A 19,882-nucleotide genomic window follows, 5' to 3' on the forward strand; every position below is an offset into this window, starting at 1 on the left:
TCTGTAGCACACACATGTCACTGACTATAATATGTAAATGCAAATGTGTGTTCATATATATATATATATATATATATATATATATATATATATATAATATATATATATATATACATACATACATACATAAGGAGCGCAAACCGAAGTGACACCCTGTGTGGATGCTAGCGCTAGCCCAGTTTGGTCACCGCCCATCTGGCTCAAACTAGTAAAAAGAGTGTATACACATTATATATATTTATGCGTATGTACATAGTTATGTGTCATAATAGAATAATCATTTCTTTATTTAATTGATTGCTAATACAGGCGCTTGTCCACGATTTCGGTGGGAGGTGCAGAATGTGTATCGGGTTACATATGTTCCCCAAAATATTTTAGTCATTCTTTCTTTGAACATATGAAAAGAGACAAGCCATTTAAAAATAAAATTTATACCTTCATACCAAACCTCGACCCCACCCTCACTCTCTCTCTCTCTCTCTCTCTCTCTCTCTTTTCTCACTCTCTCACTCATTATATATATATACACATGTATATTCACAGGCCAACTCATATCAGTTGTATACGTATGTATATGAATGTGTTTTCATGTGAGTGAGACCAAGAGACCTAAAAGGGAGGTATTGAAAAGAAAGTTATCAATCGGCCGATGCTGACAACATGGTATTTATCATCTGTTGGAATACTTAAATAGAAATATATAGCTTTGGAACTGACTCCTCTCTCTCTCTCTCTCTCTGTCTTCTGGCCCTTTTCTATCTCCTTTTTCCTTCACTTGTCTATTAGTCTTTCTCTTCACTGTTTTTCTCTTTTTCCTTTATCATTCTTTCCCTATCTTTCAGTTCCCCTCCTATGTCATCTGATACTGGTATGTAGAGGGGAGAGAGAGAGAGAGAGAGTGTAAAACCAGGAGCATTTTATTAATCTAGCTTCTGTTGTACACCCTGAACTTGATGCATATATGTTGATAAGGATTCCTAGCAGGCTATGGATAATTAGAACGACTGGGTACTTGAATGGCACTTGTATCAACCTTGTAATTATAAAAGGCAAAATTGATCCTAGCTAGATTTGAACTCCAGACGTAATTCAATTCTGCAAGACATTTTATCTGCTACTTTACTGATTGTTACATCCGTAACAATAATGGTGATAACATAGGTCCCGGCCATTTACTGATGAAACAGTTACATGATATGACTATGATAGCAGTTTCTTAATGTTTGAAGATCATGAGGAAGAGTGGCATGCTGCTCTTCAGTGACTCTGTAAACTAATCCTTGATGTTGCAGGGCTTTTCTTTCTACCTGCACTTAGTAGTTTTAGTAGTGGCTCAATGGACTATGGTAGCTGTGGTGACCAGCAAGCTATAGGTTTTACATTGATGTGGCCCTCTCCTAGGTAAACTACCTTACAGAGCTGGAGAGTTCCACTTACTCTGGAGTTGCTGGAAGAGTATCAAAGAGGCCACTGGACTGCCTGTAGGACTCCTTGCTTTGATTTGCTGTCGAAGTTGTCTCCTCTGACCTTTTCCTGTCCCAAGGTACTCACAAGGCAGTGAAGGTTTGTGTTTGGAGTTTCTTCCAAAGTATGCTAATTAACCTATAGTTGGCATGTTGACTGGTGCCACTACTCCAGGCCAGAATACACCTGGGAACAATAGTGGTTCCACACTCTTCAAAACCTTGAAACTTCCAAACCTTGGCCCCACTTTGAGATGTAATTTAAAGTCACACTTAGGACACTTGATATGGTCATACTTCAGTGATATTCCTTTTATCAATCCATGATATCATCACCATTTAATGTCCATTGTCCATACTGGCATGGGCTGGCCGGTTTGACCAGGGCTGGTAAGCTGAGGAGTTGCACCAGACTCTAGTCTGAGTTGGCATCATCATCATTTAATGTCCATGTTCCATGCTGGCATGGATTGGTTGGTTTGACAGGATCCAATGATTTCAAGCATTGTGCTCCAGTGTCTGCTTTGACATGGTTCCTATGACTAGATGCCCTTCCCAATGTCAACCACTTTACAGTATGTGTTGGGTACTTTTTATGTGTAGCCAACACTAGTGAGATTGCTATGCAGCTTGTAAGACTATGAACTCCATAATGGAGACTATGAACCTCACAGTTGAGAGGGGTAAAGTATGAGAGAGAAGGACTGAAGAACAACAGGTTTATTGCTGAAAGGGAGCCACATGACTGCTTATATTTTAGAAGAGAAGGTGCGGTGATTGGGTTGAGCTGGAAAGTGATAAAGAATAGTGGTGATGAAATATCAGGTTGGGTCTTCAAGGTATGAGACGAGGCTTGGTGAGATTTGAACTTGGTGAAAGGGTAATACAAAACATTTTGTCTATCACTCTACTTGCTGACTGTGCCAATGTATATCACATTTTTTTTATGCCTGACCTATCAGGGTCTTCTCAGCAGGTGAGTGAAACCATTCTCATGGGTATGTCCTTCCATATTCCACTTAACAATGACAACTCATAAACCCAAATGGTTTAGCTACAACTGCACAACCACAGTTTGGGGAAAGAACTCAGCCAATATCACTTGGAATAAAGCAGCTACCTGTATAGTATGTCCAGCTTTTACCCAGCACTGCTATGCCTACTTCACCATCATTCAAAATGTGAAGGAAGCTTTCTTGTATTCTACTGCCTACAAAAGTTTTTGTCACTCAAACTGCAGTCAAGGCTTTTGGTTCCTTACCAGAGGATCTGTACCAATTGCCAAAATCTGCTTTTCCTCTGTTTCTGTGGGCAACATTCTCATAGAAAGCCTTCAAATTTTCCTGCCTGCTTATCCTCTTTCACTTCATTAGGCTCACTGTGAAGTGTTTGGGGAGATGCCTGAGTTCTTCATGTCTCTTCAGCACATCCCTGTGCTGCAACTTCAGGGCATCACAGCTCCATCTGCCCTGATTCAGTTCAACACAGAAAACTGCCTTTTGGAGACTGCTGCCTTCCATCCTGCAAACATGTCCCATACAGCACAGTTGCAATGAGGTAATTAGGGCCTCCACACTAACTGTGATCCTGCCATCTGATATGCAAGATGGAGAGCAGGTAATGAAGTTGGACTTGTGTTAGGGCCTTGATGTGTCTGTGGTAGAGGGCCACACACACAGTGGACAGATGAAAGAAGGGCACTCAACACATTTATTGGGAGTTACATGTATGGATCAAAGCAGTTTGATTCAAATTCATTGGTACTTTTGGGTTTCAAGCAACCGATTTCCTGTCCATCACACAATCAATTTCCTCTTCACCATGTGGTGTTTTCTAAGTAACTGTTGTTGCTGCTATACCAACATCAAACTCTGACACCGCATAATCATCCATGACCAATTGTAGTAATTACGGTAATAACAAATTCAAAATGGCTGAAGATTAGCATCACGCTTGAAACTCAGAGTATCAACAAATTTGAATCAAACTGTTTTGATGAAGGGTCATTCTTTATGTTGCTTGTCTTGTTTTCTATTTGTGTCTTTTGTTGTTTGAAAAATAGTTCATATTCCATGTACTCGTACTTTGTTTTGTTTTGTTGTACCCATTTGGTGATGTCTTGTGCCCACATATGCATATATATATATATATATATATATATATATATATATATATATATATATATATATAGATGTAAGTATGTACATATACGTATGTATATATGATGATGATGATGATGATTTCATTGACTTGGGTAGTGTGTTTTTGCATGGCTCCAATTTAGAAATTAGAGCAGATAAACTAGGCTAATGAAAATCAGAAAACCTAGCTATCTGCTCATAGATTGTAAATTTGTGTTTGTTTCAAGCAATTTCACTCAGTATTGTTATTAATTAGAAATGTTGACGTAGTTTCATGAATCCGATAGGGGTTGTTGTTCAGTTTTAAACTCTGTGTAGTAACATATCTGTGTAGATTAGTCCACATTACTTTGTAAGGAGCATAGGGCCAGATTCTCTGTGTTTCTGGGGTATATATATCCCTCCCTGGATATGAAGCCGTTCTGTTGCTGGATTATTCATGTTTATTACCTGAGTGGACTGAAGCAACGTAAAAGGAAGTGTTTTGTTAAAAAAAAAAATAAGGGATCACCCAGTCCAGGGATCAAAACCATGATCTCACGATTATAGGTCCACCTCCTTAACCACCAAGGCATTTATCTCCACTGTGTAAGCAGTGAGAACATTTCAGCTTTATACACATCTTGGGAGGAATATTTGAACTGGGTTGTCTTCATGAGAGGGTGTGAATATCAAAAGATGGATGGATTGCTATGTTAGACAAAACTTGGTGAATGTGGTATATATGAAGAACATCAGCTTTAGTAGTGGCAGTTGAAAGATTTTTAAGAAGTGTATCTTTTTTCTTTCTTTTTTTTTTACCTGCTGAGTCCTGAAGAAGTTTGTGTGTGTTTATGTGTGGGGAGAAGTATCTGTCTTCTTTGCTGGTCTTCCTGAAAGCAGTGAGATTAAACCTGTCTCCTCTTTCTATCATATCTACCACTATTATAATGGTGTGTTACACTTTGGTGCTCAGTGGTCCCATTCCACCTCTACTTAGGCTCCTAGAGCTCCTCTTATCCATACAATGTTGATTACCTGTAGGCCCCTACACCAGCCACTATGCTCAGTTCTTACTCTCTAGAACATTGTTACTCTCTGTTTTCTAAAACTAGTTTTCCAAATATCCTGGCATTTTCCAGCTCACCTCAAAAATTGTGGCACCCGAGTGAGACATAGGTGATAAACATATACAGCATATATGGTACACAAGTGTAATCACTAATCATTTGCTCTAAATGAAGAGTAAGGACTGGCATTAGGTCAGAAATTATATATTGGTTACTATTAGGTCATTATGTGTTTACTTCTGCCTCAGCAAAGGGCAAACCACTTCCTTCTACAGCCATATGTAGAATCTACTTGCATATTGCTTCCCTCATGTTCACCCAAACATAAGATACTGGACAGATAGTGTTCCTTGCTTTCTCTTCACATGTAGGGTGTTTGAAAAATATTCCTGAAAGATCTGCTTGTTGAGCCATACATAGGATACCAGCAGATATTGTTCTTTGCTTTCTGTCCATATGATAGACATTTAAAGAATATTCCTGTCTTATTAACTGCTTTCACTATTAAGCATCCATATTGCTTCTCTCTAAACCCATTGGTGAACATGTAGCTCGATATCCATGTGCTAAGTTCACATCTACAAATCTGTAATTATAACTTCACAGTGAAAACATCTCTGTGTTTCCATCATTCTTATTATTTCAATAATGTGTTATTTACCTTCCATTTTACTACACAATAAAAGTTTTGAGAGACGAAGAATAGTTGGGAAGTTTGTCCCAGTGGCATTTCCATTTTCCATTCTTAACTCATTTTACTTATGATTTGGTTTTGTTTTCTTCTTCTTCCTAATATTTGTACTTCAGCTGGGGCTAGCTGCAACATAATTCCCATACAAAATACATACAATGTGTGTGTGTGTATGTATGTGTATATGCATATATACACGAGCATTCGCTGGTTGTTTGATTTTCTTTCTGTGCATATAATAGTTCTTAATGAATACCTGACCTGTGTATACACACATTGATAACTTGTAAAAATATTAACGCTTTCTTAAATGTGAAATGCTTGTTACAGGAAAAAATGTAATGTTTTTGTTGCTGTTGTTTAACTCAAAATCAGACCTCACCAAGCAGACCTATGGTTAAAAATGTTCTGGTTGTAACAATTCCAAGCATTGGTGCTGTTGCCATGTAAAAAGCACCCAGTACACTCTGTAAAGTGGTTGGCATTAGAAAGGGCATCAGGCTTTAGAAACCATACCAAAACAGGCAATAGAACCTGGTGCAGCTCCTGTTGAACCATCCAATTCATACCAGCATGGAAAATGGATGTTAAATGATGATGAGAATGTGTGTCTATGACTGTATTACTCAATGTACCCATTGTTTCTTCAGATATAGAGTGTAAATTGAGTATGACCTTGTAGGAGTTCTCCCTGTATTGTTGTTCAGCTCCATGTTAGCCCTGTCCAACCAAATCTTTGATGAAATATTTTACAACTGTGATCAACTCATTTTTTTATTCATATCTAGCGTAGGTGCAGGTGTAGTAACCATGGCAACCATGCAGTTCTGGGTTCAGTCTCATGGTATGGCACCTTGAGCAATTATCTTCTGCAATAGGCTCAGGCCAACCAAATCCTTATGAGTTGATTCGGTAGATGAAAACTGAAAGAAGCTTGTCTCATGCATACACAACAACAACAACAACTGTTTTCAGCACCTCAACATATCCAATAGCATTAATTCTGAGACCCTGTGGAAAGGTGACCATAATTTTCATTACTCACCCCTTCTAAAACCACCACAGTTGCTGGATACTTAGTGTGCATCATGTTGGAGACATTGGAAGGATCTGCACATATCCATCTGTCATTTTTCCATTTATACATTTGATTTTGATTGAAGATTTTCTCATCAGAGAAGAACCAAAGCATGCCATGTTCATGAAGGTTTTTAACCTTGTTAAATAGCCGCTTGGTATGGATCAAACAGTTTCCCTGTATCTTTGCAGATATGGGCCTCTCCTAAGCACATATGACTTGCATCACAGTTCTGATAGTCCTCACTGACATCTGAAGTTCTTTGATTTTCTAGAATCATCATCAATAATATTTTGAACCCGCTGGATGACTTACCGTGTCCTTATAGTGACCACATTCTTTTCTTTTCTTTTATTCTTTTACTTGTTTCAGTCATTTGACTGTGGCCATGCTGGAGCACCGCCTTTAGTCGAGCAAATCGACCCCGGGACTTATTCTTTGTAAGCCCAGTACTTATTCTATCGGTCTCTTTTGCCGAACCGCTAAGTGACGGGGACGCAAACACACCAGCATCAGTTGTCAAGCAATGCTAGGGGGACAAACACAGACACACAAACATACACACACACACACACATATATATATATATATATATATATATATACATATATACGATGGGCTTCTTTCAGTTTCCATCTACCAAATCCACTCACGAGGCATTGGTCGGCCCGAGGCTATAGCAGAAGACACTTGCCCAAGATGCCACGCAGTGGGACTGATCCCGGAACCATGTGGTTGGTAAGCAAGCTACTTACCACACAGCCACTCCATGTTTAGAAAATATTGTCGCTTTGATGCAGTTCAGACATTCCCACCAGAAGCTTCCAATTCCATCCAAACTTTGTGTACAAAAGATTTTGCAACATTTAGAAAGTTGACAATTTCTGTGATCTACACATATGGCAACAATGACTTCATGTCTTTTCATTTCTTTTAATTGATTTGAAGAAAGTAATTAATATATCCTCAAATATCCCTCCATATCCTGTATTTTACTGTTTCTGGTGATCTTCAGATTTCTCCCTACTTTTTTTAAAAAATGGTCTTGCTGCTCATTACATCTCTTCTACTTTGTATTTTTTGCTTGTCTATACTTTTGCATCAGACATTGTAGTTTCTTGGGCTTTTAACTTCTTCATTAGAGAAGAAACGTCTCTTAGTATATGGATTAGAAGTGTTAAGCATTGATGTGTACAAATATAAACTTGTCACTGGTTCAAATATGTTTGAGTCATATTTTTGTAGGCATTTCGTTATAGAGTAAAAATTCTAACTGTAGACAAAAAGGTATAAACATACCAAATCAGTCTGGAGCATCCCTTTACCCAGATCAATGGATGCATGTGTTTCAGAGTAGTTATTTCCTCTCAAATATTGAGCACTGGAAAGACAGGCACTTTGAGAGACCAGGTCTCTTTTCTTACAGTCCAGTCAAAAATTGTGATTGGCTGCACTAATTGGTGGCCTGGCCATGCTAAAATAATGATTAGAAGTGCTAAGCAGTGATGTCTATAAACATCTACACCGGAAAACCTTTTTTTATATTTATTAGTAAAAGAAGTTAATGACCTAAAAAAAAATTATAATCTTATTAACGACAAAACATCTCATACATTTACACATGTAATTCCATATATTCTTTTCAAAAGCAACTTATTTTGAATCAAAACCACTTCATACTATTAACTTCCACCTTACCGCCCTCTTCTAATCCTCAACATTTCAAACCTTTTTTTTATCCATATATTATGGTATCACATCTCCCTGCTGCCTGAGAGAACCCATAAATAAAAAGTATTACCATATTTGAAGGCATAAAAGACACATTGACATATTAGACACCCTAATTTCAGCAGTGTATATTCAGGGGGAAAAAATTGTTTTAGCATGTAACATTGACTTAACAGTGCTTTTAGGGTCTGAGATGGCTTTTTTTGTTTTGAGATGTTTTTTAGGAACAAAAATGTATGTCTTATACAATGTCATATATGGTATCTTTTACTTGTGGCCATACTGGGGCACCACCCTGAGTGAGTCCATTGTCAACTTTAGCACTACCCTCTCGGATGCTATTTGCATATCACAGAGAGAGAGAGAGAGAGAGAGAGAGAGAGAGGTGAGGATGATGATGAAAACAGTTGTTCATGGAGCCTGGCCTGAGAGTTATATTGGGATATTTGTGCTGCCTTCTTTTTGAAATCCTCAGTTTCTCAGGTTGCATTTAGATGATATTTTGGGAATATTTAAAATTTTCAGTGTTTCAATACTTATTAAAGGTTATGCTTTGTTAAGCTTGACATCATACCTTTCCAATTTAATTCCCATACTCAGAGAATTGAAGGCATACTATCATAACTAGGTTTGCTACCTTAATAGTTGAGTTGATGTCGACTCATTTGGCTTTGTTTGTCAAATTCATGGTGATCCTGTTGATGTTGTCGATTGAGTTCATGTTGACCCAACTGGTTCTATTTGTTGAATTTATGTTGGCCTGACTATCACAGCTACCTTAGGACCTGTGATTCAGGAGTTAGGTTTGAAAGGACATCTTGTACATGTTTACTGCAGGTTCAGGATAAAGTGACCCATTCCAGTTTAGCAGTTGAGGTCATAGTGACCCAACTAGATTTACAAGTTGAGGGCACTGTGATCTATGTAAGAATTAAAGGTTAAGGTTAAACTAACCTAACTAAGTTTGCAAGTTAAGGTCATGGTGACCTGACTAAGTTGGCAGGTTAAGGTCACGATGACCCAATTAGGTTTGCAGGCTGATGAGGACATAAGAACCCAGCTTAGTTTGCAAGGAAATGGCGTATTAACTGACTGTGATGCTTGAGGACCTGTTGATTTAATTAGTTTGTTTGTAGGTTGAGGATATGGTGAATGAATTAGGTTTTTAGTTAATGACATGGTGACACAACTTGGTTCACAGGTTGAGGTCAAGATGACTTAACTGTGTCTGCAAGTTGAGGACATTGCAATCTAGTCATCTTTGTTGGTCCAAGTAACTCTGCTTGTCGATATCGCATTCTCCTTCTACATCTTTCAACTGAGGGTGTATTGACCCTCTTACAGTGACCCAGCTAGATTTATTGGTTAATGGTGTGTTGACCTAGTTAGCTTTACTCACTAAAGGCACATTGACCAGCTTGGTGATCAATGCCATGGTGATTCAACTAGTTCTTGTGACACAACTCACTCTAATGATCGAGGACATTGATCCTTCTTCCCTACCAAGTTCCCTCACCACTCAATAGTTTCCTATTTCAATGATGTAATTGCTTATTTTTAGGATGACATTGTAGCATAGGTGTGATAGGTTGGATCTGGCCATTTGTAACATAAGATGGGTAGAATATTTGAGCTGAATATGGTTGGTTTAAATGCTAAAGGAAAAAGTCAAACTAACATGGGATGTTCAATACAGTTAGTCTGTTGCAGTGGTTTCCATCCTGGGGTCCACAAAGGTAGTACTGGGGATCCGTGAACTAAATTCAAAATTTCATATATATATATATGCACACACATAAGGGTACACATATTAAAAGGGGTCTGTAGGAAAACTCATTTAAATAAAAGGGTTTGGAACAACTGGCCTGTTGGTGTATTGGGTTGCATTCCAGTCATCCACATAAGTTGCTAGATATTACACAGATGGCAAGCAGCATTATTATTCTTTGACCCTTAAAATTTAAAGTCAAGGTTTTTTCCTTAATCAGGTCCTGTGTCATATACATTCTCTGCCTTCCCGCATCCCTCCCATAGCACTTAGAGATATTTCCCCCGATTTGCTATGTTCAACCCTTTTGCACAGTGTCCATATGGCTCTTGGGAGTCCATGTTAGGTTTTGTTGTTGGTTATACATGTACAATACACAAAATATTTTACCAATTTTTATGCAATTCCTAATAATATTTAACTCTCAAATATATAACATGATTTTGTTTTTAACATGGGGGTCCATCTGAGAAAAATTTTAAGTAAAATAGAAATCAAAGGGGTCCATAGGAAAAAAATGGTTGAGAAACACTGCCTTAGCATTTAAAATTACCATATCCGGCCCAAATATTTCTACCTATTTTATGTTTAAACTAGTCAGATTCAGCCTTTCATACATATGCTACAGTGTCCATTTTAAAATTAACAATCACATCATTGGGATTTTAAAGCTATGAGATAATGTTTGAATAATTGAAAACAATGTGAACAAGAGCACTCAGAGAGTGCAAACCTCTGCCAAGGCAACACCAACGTCCTCTCAATGATTAACCAGAGATAGGGTTCAACTAATCAACTAAAGTCTTCTCTGAAATATATCCGTCTGATAGAAATAATTGTTGAATTTAAGATTTAAAATTAAATGTGCCAAAATGTAAATGAGTAAATTCTTTTCCAAAATTGCTTGTTTGTTTTGTTGAATTTTCTTTTTTAATTCCTATTAATGTATTTTTTTTTTTGGTCTATTCCAGGAGCTTGCATCCCAAGGGCAACATTATTAGCTAAACATGGCTATTTATAACTCTAATTTGTTACCAAGATGGTAGCACTTTGACGCAGGTGAGTTCCAACTGTACGGAGGGGACATTTTTGCTCAGTTTGCGGCTCAATACTCACTCTCATCTAGTCATGACAGGCACGTAGAATTAAAGTTGTCTTCATCTTTCTCTCTCTCTACCTATTCTCCTTTCCTTCTTTCTGTCTATCACATTTCACATACTGGCATCCTATCTTGTCTGTCTTCCAATCACCTCTATCTTTCTCTTCTTAATCTTCTCTCTCTCTCTCTCTCTCTCTCTCTCTCTCTTCCTTTCTACCTTTCTACCTCATTCTTTTCCTCTTCTCTTTTTTATCATTACCATTTCTTTTTTGCATATGTCTTTTGTAACTTATTTATACTTCTTCTTATTTTCTCCTTTCTATATTTTCCCCTCTTCTGACCCCACATCACTCACTCTCCTTCTCTTTTTCTCTCTCTCTTAAAAATTCTTCCTCTCTTATGTAACTCTTCACCCTTCTCGCTAATATTTTACAACGTTGTGTCAAATATTTCTTTCTAAATAACAACGAAACAAGCATAAAAGGTAGCAATGTTGTTATATGTTATCAAAAGAGATTATTTACAGATTCCTACCAATACTCCATATTAGATACTACCATGGTCAGTTTTGCTTTTTGTCCCATGATGGTCACTTAAAAATGAACACCAGCTCATTTCATGCAGTTGATTCCATTGTTGAACTCCAGTATCCCTGTACAAAATTTACCCCATAATTAATCTCATAGCTAATTTAAATGCATCATTATTATAGTTATTATATGCAAGCATGGCCCTGTGGTCATTTGCTTCCCATCCACATGGTTTCTGGTTCAGTCCCATTGTGTGGCACCTTGGGTAAATGTCTTCTGCTATGGTCCTGGGCCAACCAATACCTTGTGAGTCAATTTTGTAAGTGAATTTTTAGAAGGAAACAGAAAGACGTCCATCATATACATATATCTGTATGTATGCATGCATGCGTGTAAAGAGGAATCTCTTCACAATCATCAAGCCTACCACATGGCAATGTTGGTACTTGTCTCCAAAATGAATCCCTCTACATGAAACCATTAGTAGCCTTGTTTACCCACAAATAAAGTATATTTTTCCACCAATACAGTGTTCAGCATTCATTCTCACTGTTCAGTATTAGTGTGTGTGTGTATATATATATCTATACACACACACACATGCGCGCCTCTGTGTGTGTGTGTGTGTGTCCTCATATTCTTATACAAGCAGTGTCATTCATTTCCAGTCTTCTATAAAAATATGTGCTTTCATGAGGAATTATTATTTTGCTTGGAAGCAAGTGAGGATTGACAACAGCAAGGACTTCTGGCCAAAGAAAATCTATGACAAATTCTGTCTAACCTATGCAAGTATGGAAAAGCAGAGATTAAAATGATGATAATGTTTATTATTGTGTCCTTGAAACAACTCCTATGTTGTACTTCTTCTTACAAAGGACATGACAAAGGACCAAGATATCAATTCTGCTGTCGTGGACAGGTCTCCCTGAGTACAGCAAGGTACCAGATATCCTAAAACCACTCTGGTAATGCTTGTTCATGAGGGGCTCTGCCCCATCTTCACCTGCATCCTCTCAGCCCCATCAACCTTTTCTCTCCACATTTCATCTAACACCCATCACTTCTGTATTGAGAGCAGAATATGCACATACTGCATTCCCCAGCTTTCTCAGTTACCTCCCCCATCTCCAACCCTTTCCAATAACCATTATCTTTACCTCCCTACTGTCTCCACTAATCACCTCCTTTCTGCACCTTTTGTCCTCTGTGCTGTTCTCCATCATTAACATCTCACTTATCTGCTATTGCCCTCAATGCCCTCACATGTCTACCGCAACCCCTGCCCCTCTAGTCAATCCTATATTTCTCTCCAACATTAGAAGGCAAGCCCTCCAGTGGTCACCCCAAGGAAAATGGAAGTGTTGCAGACCAAAAACAACATGCAGAAGGTCCATAGAATCTGAAGCACTGTCTGGGAACAGCTGCAGTCCATTGTCAAAGATGGAGACAGATAGAGGTCTCTTGTTGGCACCCTAAACTTCATATACAGTTAAAAGATTTAAGAAGAAGAAATGGGCCTTTTCTATGTTGTAGTATGGAGGCGCAATGGCCCAGTGGTTAGGGCAGCAGACTCGCAGTTGTAACATTGCGGTTTTGATTCCCAGACTGGTTGTTGTGAGTGTTTACTGAGCGGAAACACATAAAGCCATGAGGCTCCGGCAGTGGGTGGTAGCGAACCCTGCTGTACTCTTTCACCACAACTTTCTCTCACTCTTTCTTGTTTCTGTTGTACCTGTGTCATGCTGAATCTCCCCAAGAACTACATTAAGAGTACACGTGTCTGTGGTGTGCTCAGCCACTTGCACATTACTTTCATGAGCAGGCTGTTCTGTTGATCAGATAAACTAGAACCCTTGTTGTCGTAACCAACGGAGTGTCACGACGATGTTGTAGTATGCTGGTAACAAGAACTGAGAGAAGGCACTCTTTGTAAGTTGAGTATTGTGTGTATGGTGCCCCAAATCACGCTGTGTGATTGCTCTTCCATCTCATTTTGGGGATCCTTTTTGTTGTTATTTTCTGTTATTGCCATTTATTATAATCTCTTTGTTATCATTAGGCATAGGAGTGGCTGTGTGGTAAGTAGCTTGCTAACGAACCACATGGTTCTGGGTTCAGTGTTTTGTCTGTCACTATGTTCTGAGTTCAAATTCCACCGAGGTCAACTTTACCTTTCATCCTGGGGTCAATGTAATCAACTCATCCCCTCCCCCAAAACTGCTGCCCATGTCACAAAATTTGAAACCATTATTATTATTATTATACAATCGTTGAACAGTGAAGGATAAATTGTATGACGCTGATATGTGAAGTGAGATTTCGATGTTGTTAATGTTGATGCCAGTCTTGGAAGGTCCTGTAAGGGGTCATGGGCTCCATCCCCTTTTTCCAGACTCATCATCATCATCTTAATGTCTACTTTTCTATACTTGCATAAGTCAATAAGTAAAAGAAAAAGAAAAAAGAAAAGCACAAGAATGACATAGGTGCAAGCCTTAACAACCCAAGAGGGTTACGATGTCTTTTTGAAGATCTTCTGCTGTTCAGCCCTCCCTAGAGTTTTTTTTACTACCATGCAATATTTATTTTTGTCTTAAATTCACATCATATAGGGGTTACTCCTTTCATCTATCTGGGTTTAATAAAGTAAATTACCTTTCATATACTGAAGTCTGTTTAATCAACTATGCTTTCAAGATTATTTCATGTCTGTGTAGGGCCATCCTTCACACTTTGGGTTCAAGCTTTACTCTTTATGCTTCTGGTGGTCAATAGATTAAAGCACCCATTCAGTATTGTTGTTTGTTCCTTCTTGAGCCATGCCTGGTTTCCCGGTGTCATTGGCGTATAGGTTCCCTTCCTTTATGGGATGCTGGTCCGTTACAGGTGAGCTGCTAGATGCAGGAGGATAGAGTGAGAGAAAGTTGTGGTAAAAGAGTCAACAGAAGTTCACCATTACCTTCTGCCAGAGCCATGTGGAGCTTAGGTCTTTCGCTCATAAACACACACATCGCCCAGTCTGAGATTCGAACCTGCAATCCCTCGACTGCAAGTTCGCTGCTCTAACCACTAGGCCATATGCCCCCCCATTTAGTATTATGATTTTTTTAATTCTATATCCCCCATCACCAGGTTTTGTGGTCTTGTAACTGTAGTGCTGTGGTTCTCAACCATTTTTTGCCTATGGACCCCTTTGGTTCATATTTTACTCCGTAGATATTTGCTGTATATAAAAAAAATCTTACTGTATCTTAAATATTAAGAATTGTTTAAAAAAAATTAAAATACTGTATGCATTGTAGAATTATAGCCAATTTATTACACATAACATTTAACAAGAATATCTTATAAGGACCCTCTCTCTCTCTCACTCAATATTTCATCTCCCCCACCCCCTTTCTATTATTGTGCTGTGTTGTATGGTTTAGAAAGTAAGTGTCACAGTTGCTTTAGTTTGATGCCACGGCACTGGGTAAATACCTTCTATAATAGTCTTGGACTAATCTTTGTTTTATGAATTAAATTGAGGAGATGGAAATAGTATGGAAATCCATCAGGTAGATTGTATCTTTTCTTGGATGATGGACTAAAATCATTACATGAGTTTAACGGCCACATGCTTCTTGGTTACTTTTCCATGCCAAATTTTGGAAACTCTGTAAAACATCATGGGTTCTGCCCACTTCTTCCTTTGACCGTTTAGCATTTAAAAAACTGGCCATATCGAGCCAAATACTCTACCTGTTTTATGCTCAAAATAGTCAGATCTAGCTTGTTACACCAACCCTACAATATCATTCTAAAAATCAAGTTACCTCATAAAAATCTCAAAGCTACAGAATAATGAATGATTAATACAAAACAATGTGAATAAATAAGTATTGCACTTGACACCATAATGTGAATGCTAATGGGTTAATTAAAACAAATTATAAAAATATGTTAGAAGCTATCATTGTTATTACCATGGCAAGTGTTGTTGTAGGTAGTTTTCATGATGTATCTTATGTTAAGCTGAGAAGTTCCATACAAAACTGTGCAAATTAGTTTCTCGGTGCTGCTGACACTGTTTTACTTATTTCCATCATGAAAATCAAAAATTGCAATATCTCTAATTAAATAAAACTAAGATCTCGTGCCTATGTCAGATAGCTATGGTCTTGTTGTTGTTCTTGCTGCTGTTAAGATTTGACTTGTTTTGATTAATGGTATTATGGCACTATTTCTTGAATTACTTTTATATTCTAATGCACCTGTAAATTGGGTTCTGTGTATGTACATGTGTAGGAATGTGTATATGTGTATGAACATGTATGTACATATATACATACACACACACACACACACACATATATATATATATAATGTATATGTATATATGCATATATATGTTAAACGATGATGATGATGATGATGATGATATATATATATATCTATAAGTATATTTATTTATATATATGTGTATATGTGTATGTATATGCATGTGTATATATATATATAAATGTATATGTGTGTGAGCATATACACATACCTCTATACCTATACACACACATGGGAATACAGCTAAAACAACTCAAAATATTTCTTTCAAAAATCTTTAAAAGATTTAAAATTATTTTTCTTAATAATAATATTGATTATGTATGTGTGTATATTATTATATATTATATATATATATATGTATATATGTGCATTATTAACATACAAATGCATGCGCATACAGAGAGCTAGAAAAGTACACGGATATATATTTGTATACAAATTTCACACTTGTATATACAGACTTTTGTATGTATACACACAGATGTTTAGAGATACTTATGTGTACATATACATGCATTTATACAATTACATATATACACATACATATGCACACACACACATATTGATTGTTGAATGTTATTCTAGTGTACCTTTATTGTTTTAAAATCTGTACCTGGAATCTCGGTACAGTTCTTTTGATCTTTCATCAATTACTTTCATTGATGATGGGTTGTATTATATATGAAGAAATAACCTGTATCTACCTTCAAAAGAAAATATCTTCATGTTTTTTTTCTTTCTTTTAATTTAAAATAAAATTATAAAAAAAGAAACCCAAAAATAAAGACATGAAATTTGGTTGGTGGTGACAAAATTATCTTGAGTGCTTTAAATAAAAAGTTACTTTTTAATTATTTTTTTGCATTAGATTTCTAACTGCAAATTCACTAAGTCAGTTCTTACTCAAGTCAAAATCTCACCTTTGCAAGGTTCAGGCTGGCTGGTTGGGTGGATGGAACTCGCATTCATATCTTTTTAAATTCAACACTTTTTTACTAACATCTTTCTCATTCTCTCTCTCTCCCTGTTCATATTGTCTGTGAATCTACCTTTGTTTCCTTTTATACCTCTTTCTTATAACATTTTAATGCTTCATTCTCTCTCTCTCTCTCTCTCACTCAATGTTCATCTCCCCCACCCCCTTTCTATTATTTGCTTTTCTGTTTTCAATTTTCTTGTCATCTCAGGAACAATTTTTTTCTGCTGTCACCTCATATATAAATTCCTCATCTACTAGAAATTAAAGACAGTCAGTGGCCGATACATGATGTGCAGATCCTGGAGACCCCAAATTTCACAGTGCCCAGCCAAAATAAAATGAACACCTCTGATTGTGAGTGAGACCTGTTTTACTAAATTTCATTGCTTCATTCATTACTTTTGTTCTCAAAAAAAAAAATAATAAAATAAAATAAAATAAAATAAAACCTTTCATATTTTCATTATCAGCATAACTATAATGTTTTGTGAAATATTGTCAGTTTTGTGTTGTTCCCTTCTAAATGACTGTTCTACATGTGCTTAGTTGGTCGAGTCTGGTAGGACCTGCTTCTCATTGTTTCATGTCTCTTATTTGAGGAATATATGAATGATGACGCCAACGATAATGGTTTGTCGAGTCAGTGCTGCCTTACGAGTCCTTCTCATCTTGCAACTGGGAAATGTCTGGTGCTGTTCCTGTCCATTGTGATTTGTTGCTTAATGTTGAGTAAATGTGTTGGGATGGGGGTGACATTTGTGCAACTATTACAGTAGATTCAATTGCCATGACCATCCATGCTGACATGTATGGTGCTAGGCCACTTTTGGACTACTGAAGGAAGGCTGCATGAATTGCATGTTTTAGCTGCTCCTGCTGATGTAGAAGCATATCTCTGTCTGTATGTCTCCTTCTCTCTTTTAGAGTTTGTTCTTCTTAACCTCTTAAACATTTTTCCCAATTGTCACAGCTCTTTCCAATCTGTGTTCAAATCCTTCTGGATTTAACTTTACCTTTCATCATTTCGGAATCAATAAATAAAGTACCACTTGAGTACTAGAATTGATGGTATCAACTAAATCCCTCTCCTAGAAAATTATTGATCTTATGCGTAAATTAGAAGCATCTGCTATCAGTGTTTTGGGGTAACTAAAAGCTTGTTTGTCAGTCATTAAAGACAACTTCATATTGGCCATTGTTTGGGTTAATTTGCAGGCCAATCAGGGCTGACTTCCCATTGCTACAAGAACCATTTAAAGAATTGCTGGTATCTATGTTAATATTCTTCTCTAGTTTTTTGAAAAAACACTATTTTTAGGTTATTGAAGGGTGGTTGGTGTTAGGAAGGGCATCCAGCCATAAAAACCGTGACAAAACAGACACAGATGTCTAGTGGAGTCTTCTGCTTGGCCAGCTCCTGTCAAACCATCCAAACCATGCCAGCATGGAAGGTGGATGTTAAACGATGTTGATGATGATGGTGATGCCATAAAGAGGCACAACTTGCTATCATTGTAAACAATAAGAATAAACTATGTCTGAGAAAAATATGGGATTATGAGGGTTAAATTAACTGCTTTGTAGTACAGGGCTGACCTGAGGCTTAATAACAACCATCACACATTTAGAAGACTACACATCGTTTGTTCTATTAGCAATTAAAAACAAAGGCAATGAACCCTTTAGCATTTAAACTGGCCATATCCAACCCAGATATTCTACCTGTTTTATATTCAAACCAGCTGAATTTGGCCTCTCACACCTACCCTACAATGTCATTCTAAAGAAAGCAATCACATCATTGAGATCTTAAGGTTCTGAGATAATGCATGGTTAATTCAAACAATGCAAATAAATGTTAGATCTGACAGAGTCATCTGAATGCCAAAGGGTTAAAAACAAATCTGTGCTTTTGAAGCTAAGTGGAATAATATATTCCTTACTCAAAATGATAGAAAGGGTATCTGGCTATAAAATTTTGCCTAAATCTCAATCCAAATCTTAACAGTATGGGGAAAATACACATAAAAAAAATGAACATACATGGGCTCAGGTATTGTAAGAAGTTTGCTTCCCGACCACAGTAGGCGGGTTCTGTCCCACTGCATGACACCATGGGCAAGTGCCGTCTTCTATTGCCTCAGGCTGACTAATGCCTTGTGTGTGGATTTGGTAGATGGAAACTGAAAGAAGCCTGTTGTGTATGTGTGTGTATGGGCATTTTTTTTGTGTCTCTGTTAGTTCCCCCATTGTCGCTTGACAACTGGTGTTGGTGTGTTTACATCCCCATAGCTTAGCAGTTTGGTAAAAGAGACCGATAGTGTAAGTACCAGGTTTTAAAATAAGTAGTGGGGGGTGCGATTCATTCGACTAAATTGGCTTCAAAGCAGTGCCCCAGCATGGCCACAGTCTAATGACTGAAACAAGTGTATCAATTATAGTTTCTTGAATCTGACCTCACATTGCTCACTGTGCAGGGTGGGGATTCTCAAATGGTCTGCTGCAAAGGGTATCTAGATCCTCTATGGATTTTTGAAGGCATGATTTAACCTTTTCGTTACTGTATTTATTTTGAGATGTTCTATGTTTCTTTCAATTACTTTAAATATAACAAAGAATTTAGTAAAATAACTTAGTTGTCATTAAGCTAGTGTTAGGAACATAAATTGTAACTAAGGTTTGGTAGAAGATTTTAATACAAAACTTATGAAAACGACATTTGTACTACAGAGACAGGGGTGGTTTCAGCTGGGTTGGTATTGAAAGGGTTAAATTAATCACTTGTTAACCCTTTTGTTACCATATTTCTGTTGAGATGCTCTGTGTTTCTTTCAATTGATTTTAAATATAACAAAGAATGTAGTAAAAAAATTTAGTTATCATTCACCTAGTGTTAGGAACATAAATTGTAATTAAGGTTTGGTGGAAGATTTTAATTCAAAACTTATGAAAACAAGACATTTGTACTCAGAGCCAGAGGCAGTTTCTGCCAGGTTGGTAAGGATTTAGAAAAAAATCCATTGT

At 37.2% G+C, this 19,882-nt stretch overlaps 1 protein-coding gene across 11 annotated transcripts in view; it reads left to right on the forward strand.

The window, feature by feature from the left end:
- LOC115216341 (serine/threonine-protein kinase tousled-like 2) overlaps positions 1–19,882 on the forward strand; it is a 393,881-nt gene that overhangs the window by 95,262 nt on the left and 278,737 nt on the right. For 6 of the 11 annotated variants that reach the window (XM_029785573.2, XM_029785584.2, XM_029785572.2 and 3 more), the window contains 2 exons: positions 10,896–11,059; positions 17,117–17,212. In XM_029785573.2, coding sequence (XP_029641433.1) covers positions 11,053–11,059; positions 17,117–17,212 — 103 coding nt within the window. In that variant the 5' untranslated portion in view covers positions 10,896–11,052. The remainder of the gene's footprint in view (positions 1–10,895; positions 11,060–17,116; positions 17,213–19,882) is intronic. The other 5 variants (XM_029785582.2, XM_036506746.1, XM_029785583.2 and 2 more) reach the window with 3 other exon arrangements.

Source organism: Octopus sinensis, linkage group LG10 (assembly GCF_006345805.1).
Source record: "Octopus sinensis linkage group LG10, ASM634580v1, whole genome shotgun sequence".
NCBI classification, from domain to species: domain Eukaryota; kingdom Metazoa; phylum Mollusca; class Cephalopoda; order Octopoda; family Octopodidae; genus Octopus; species Octopus sinensis.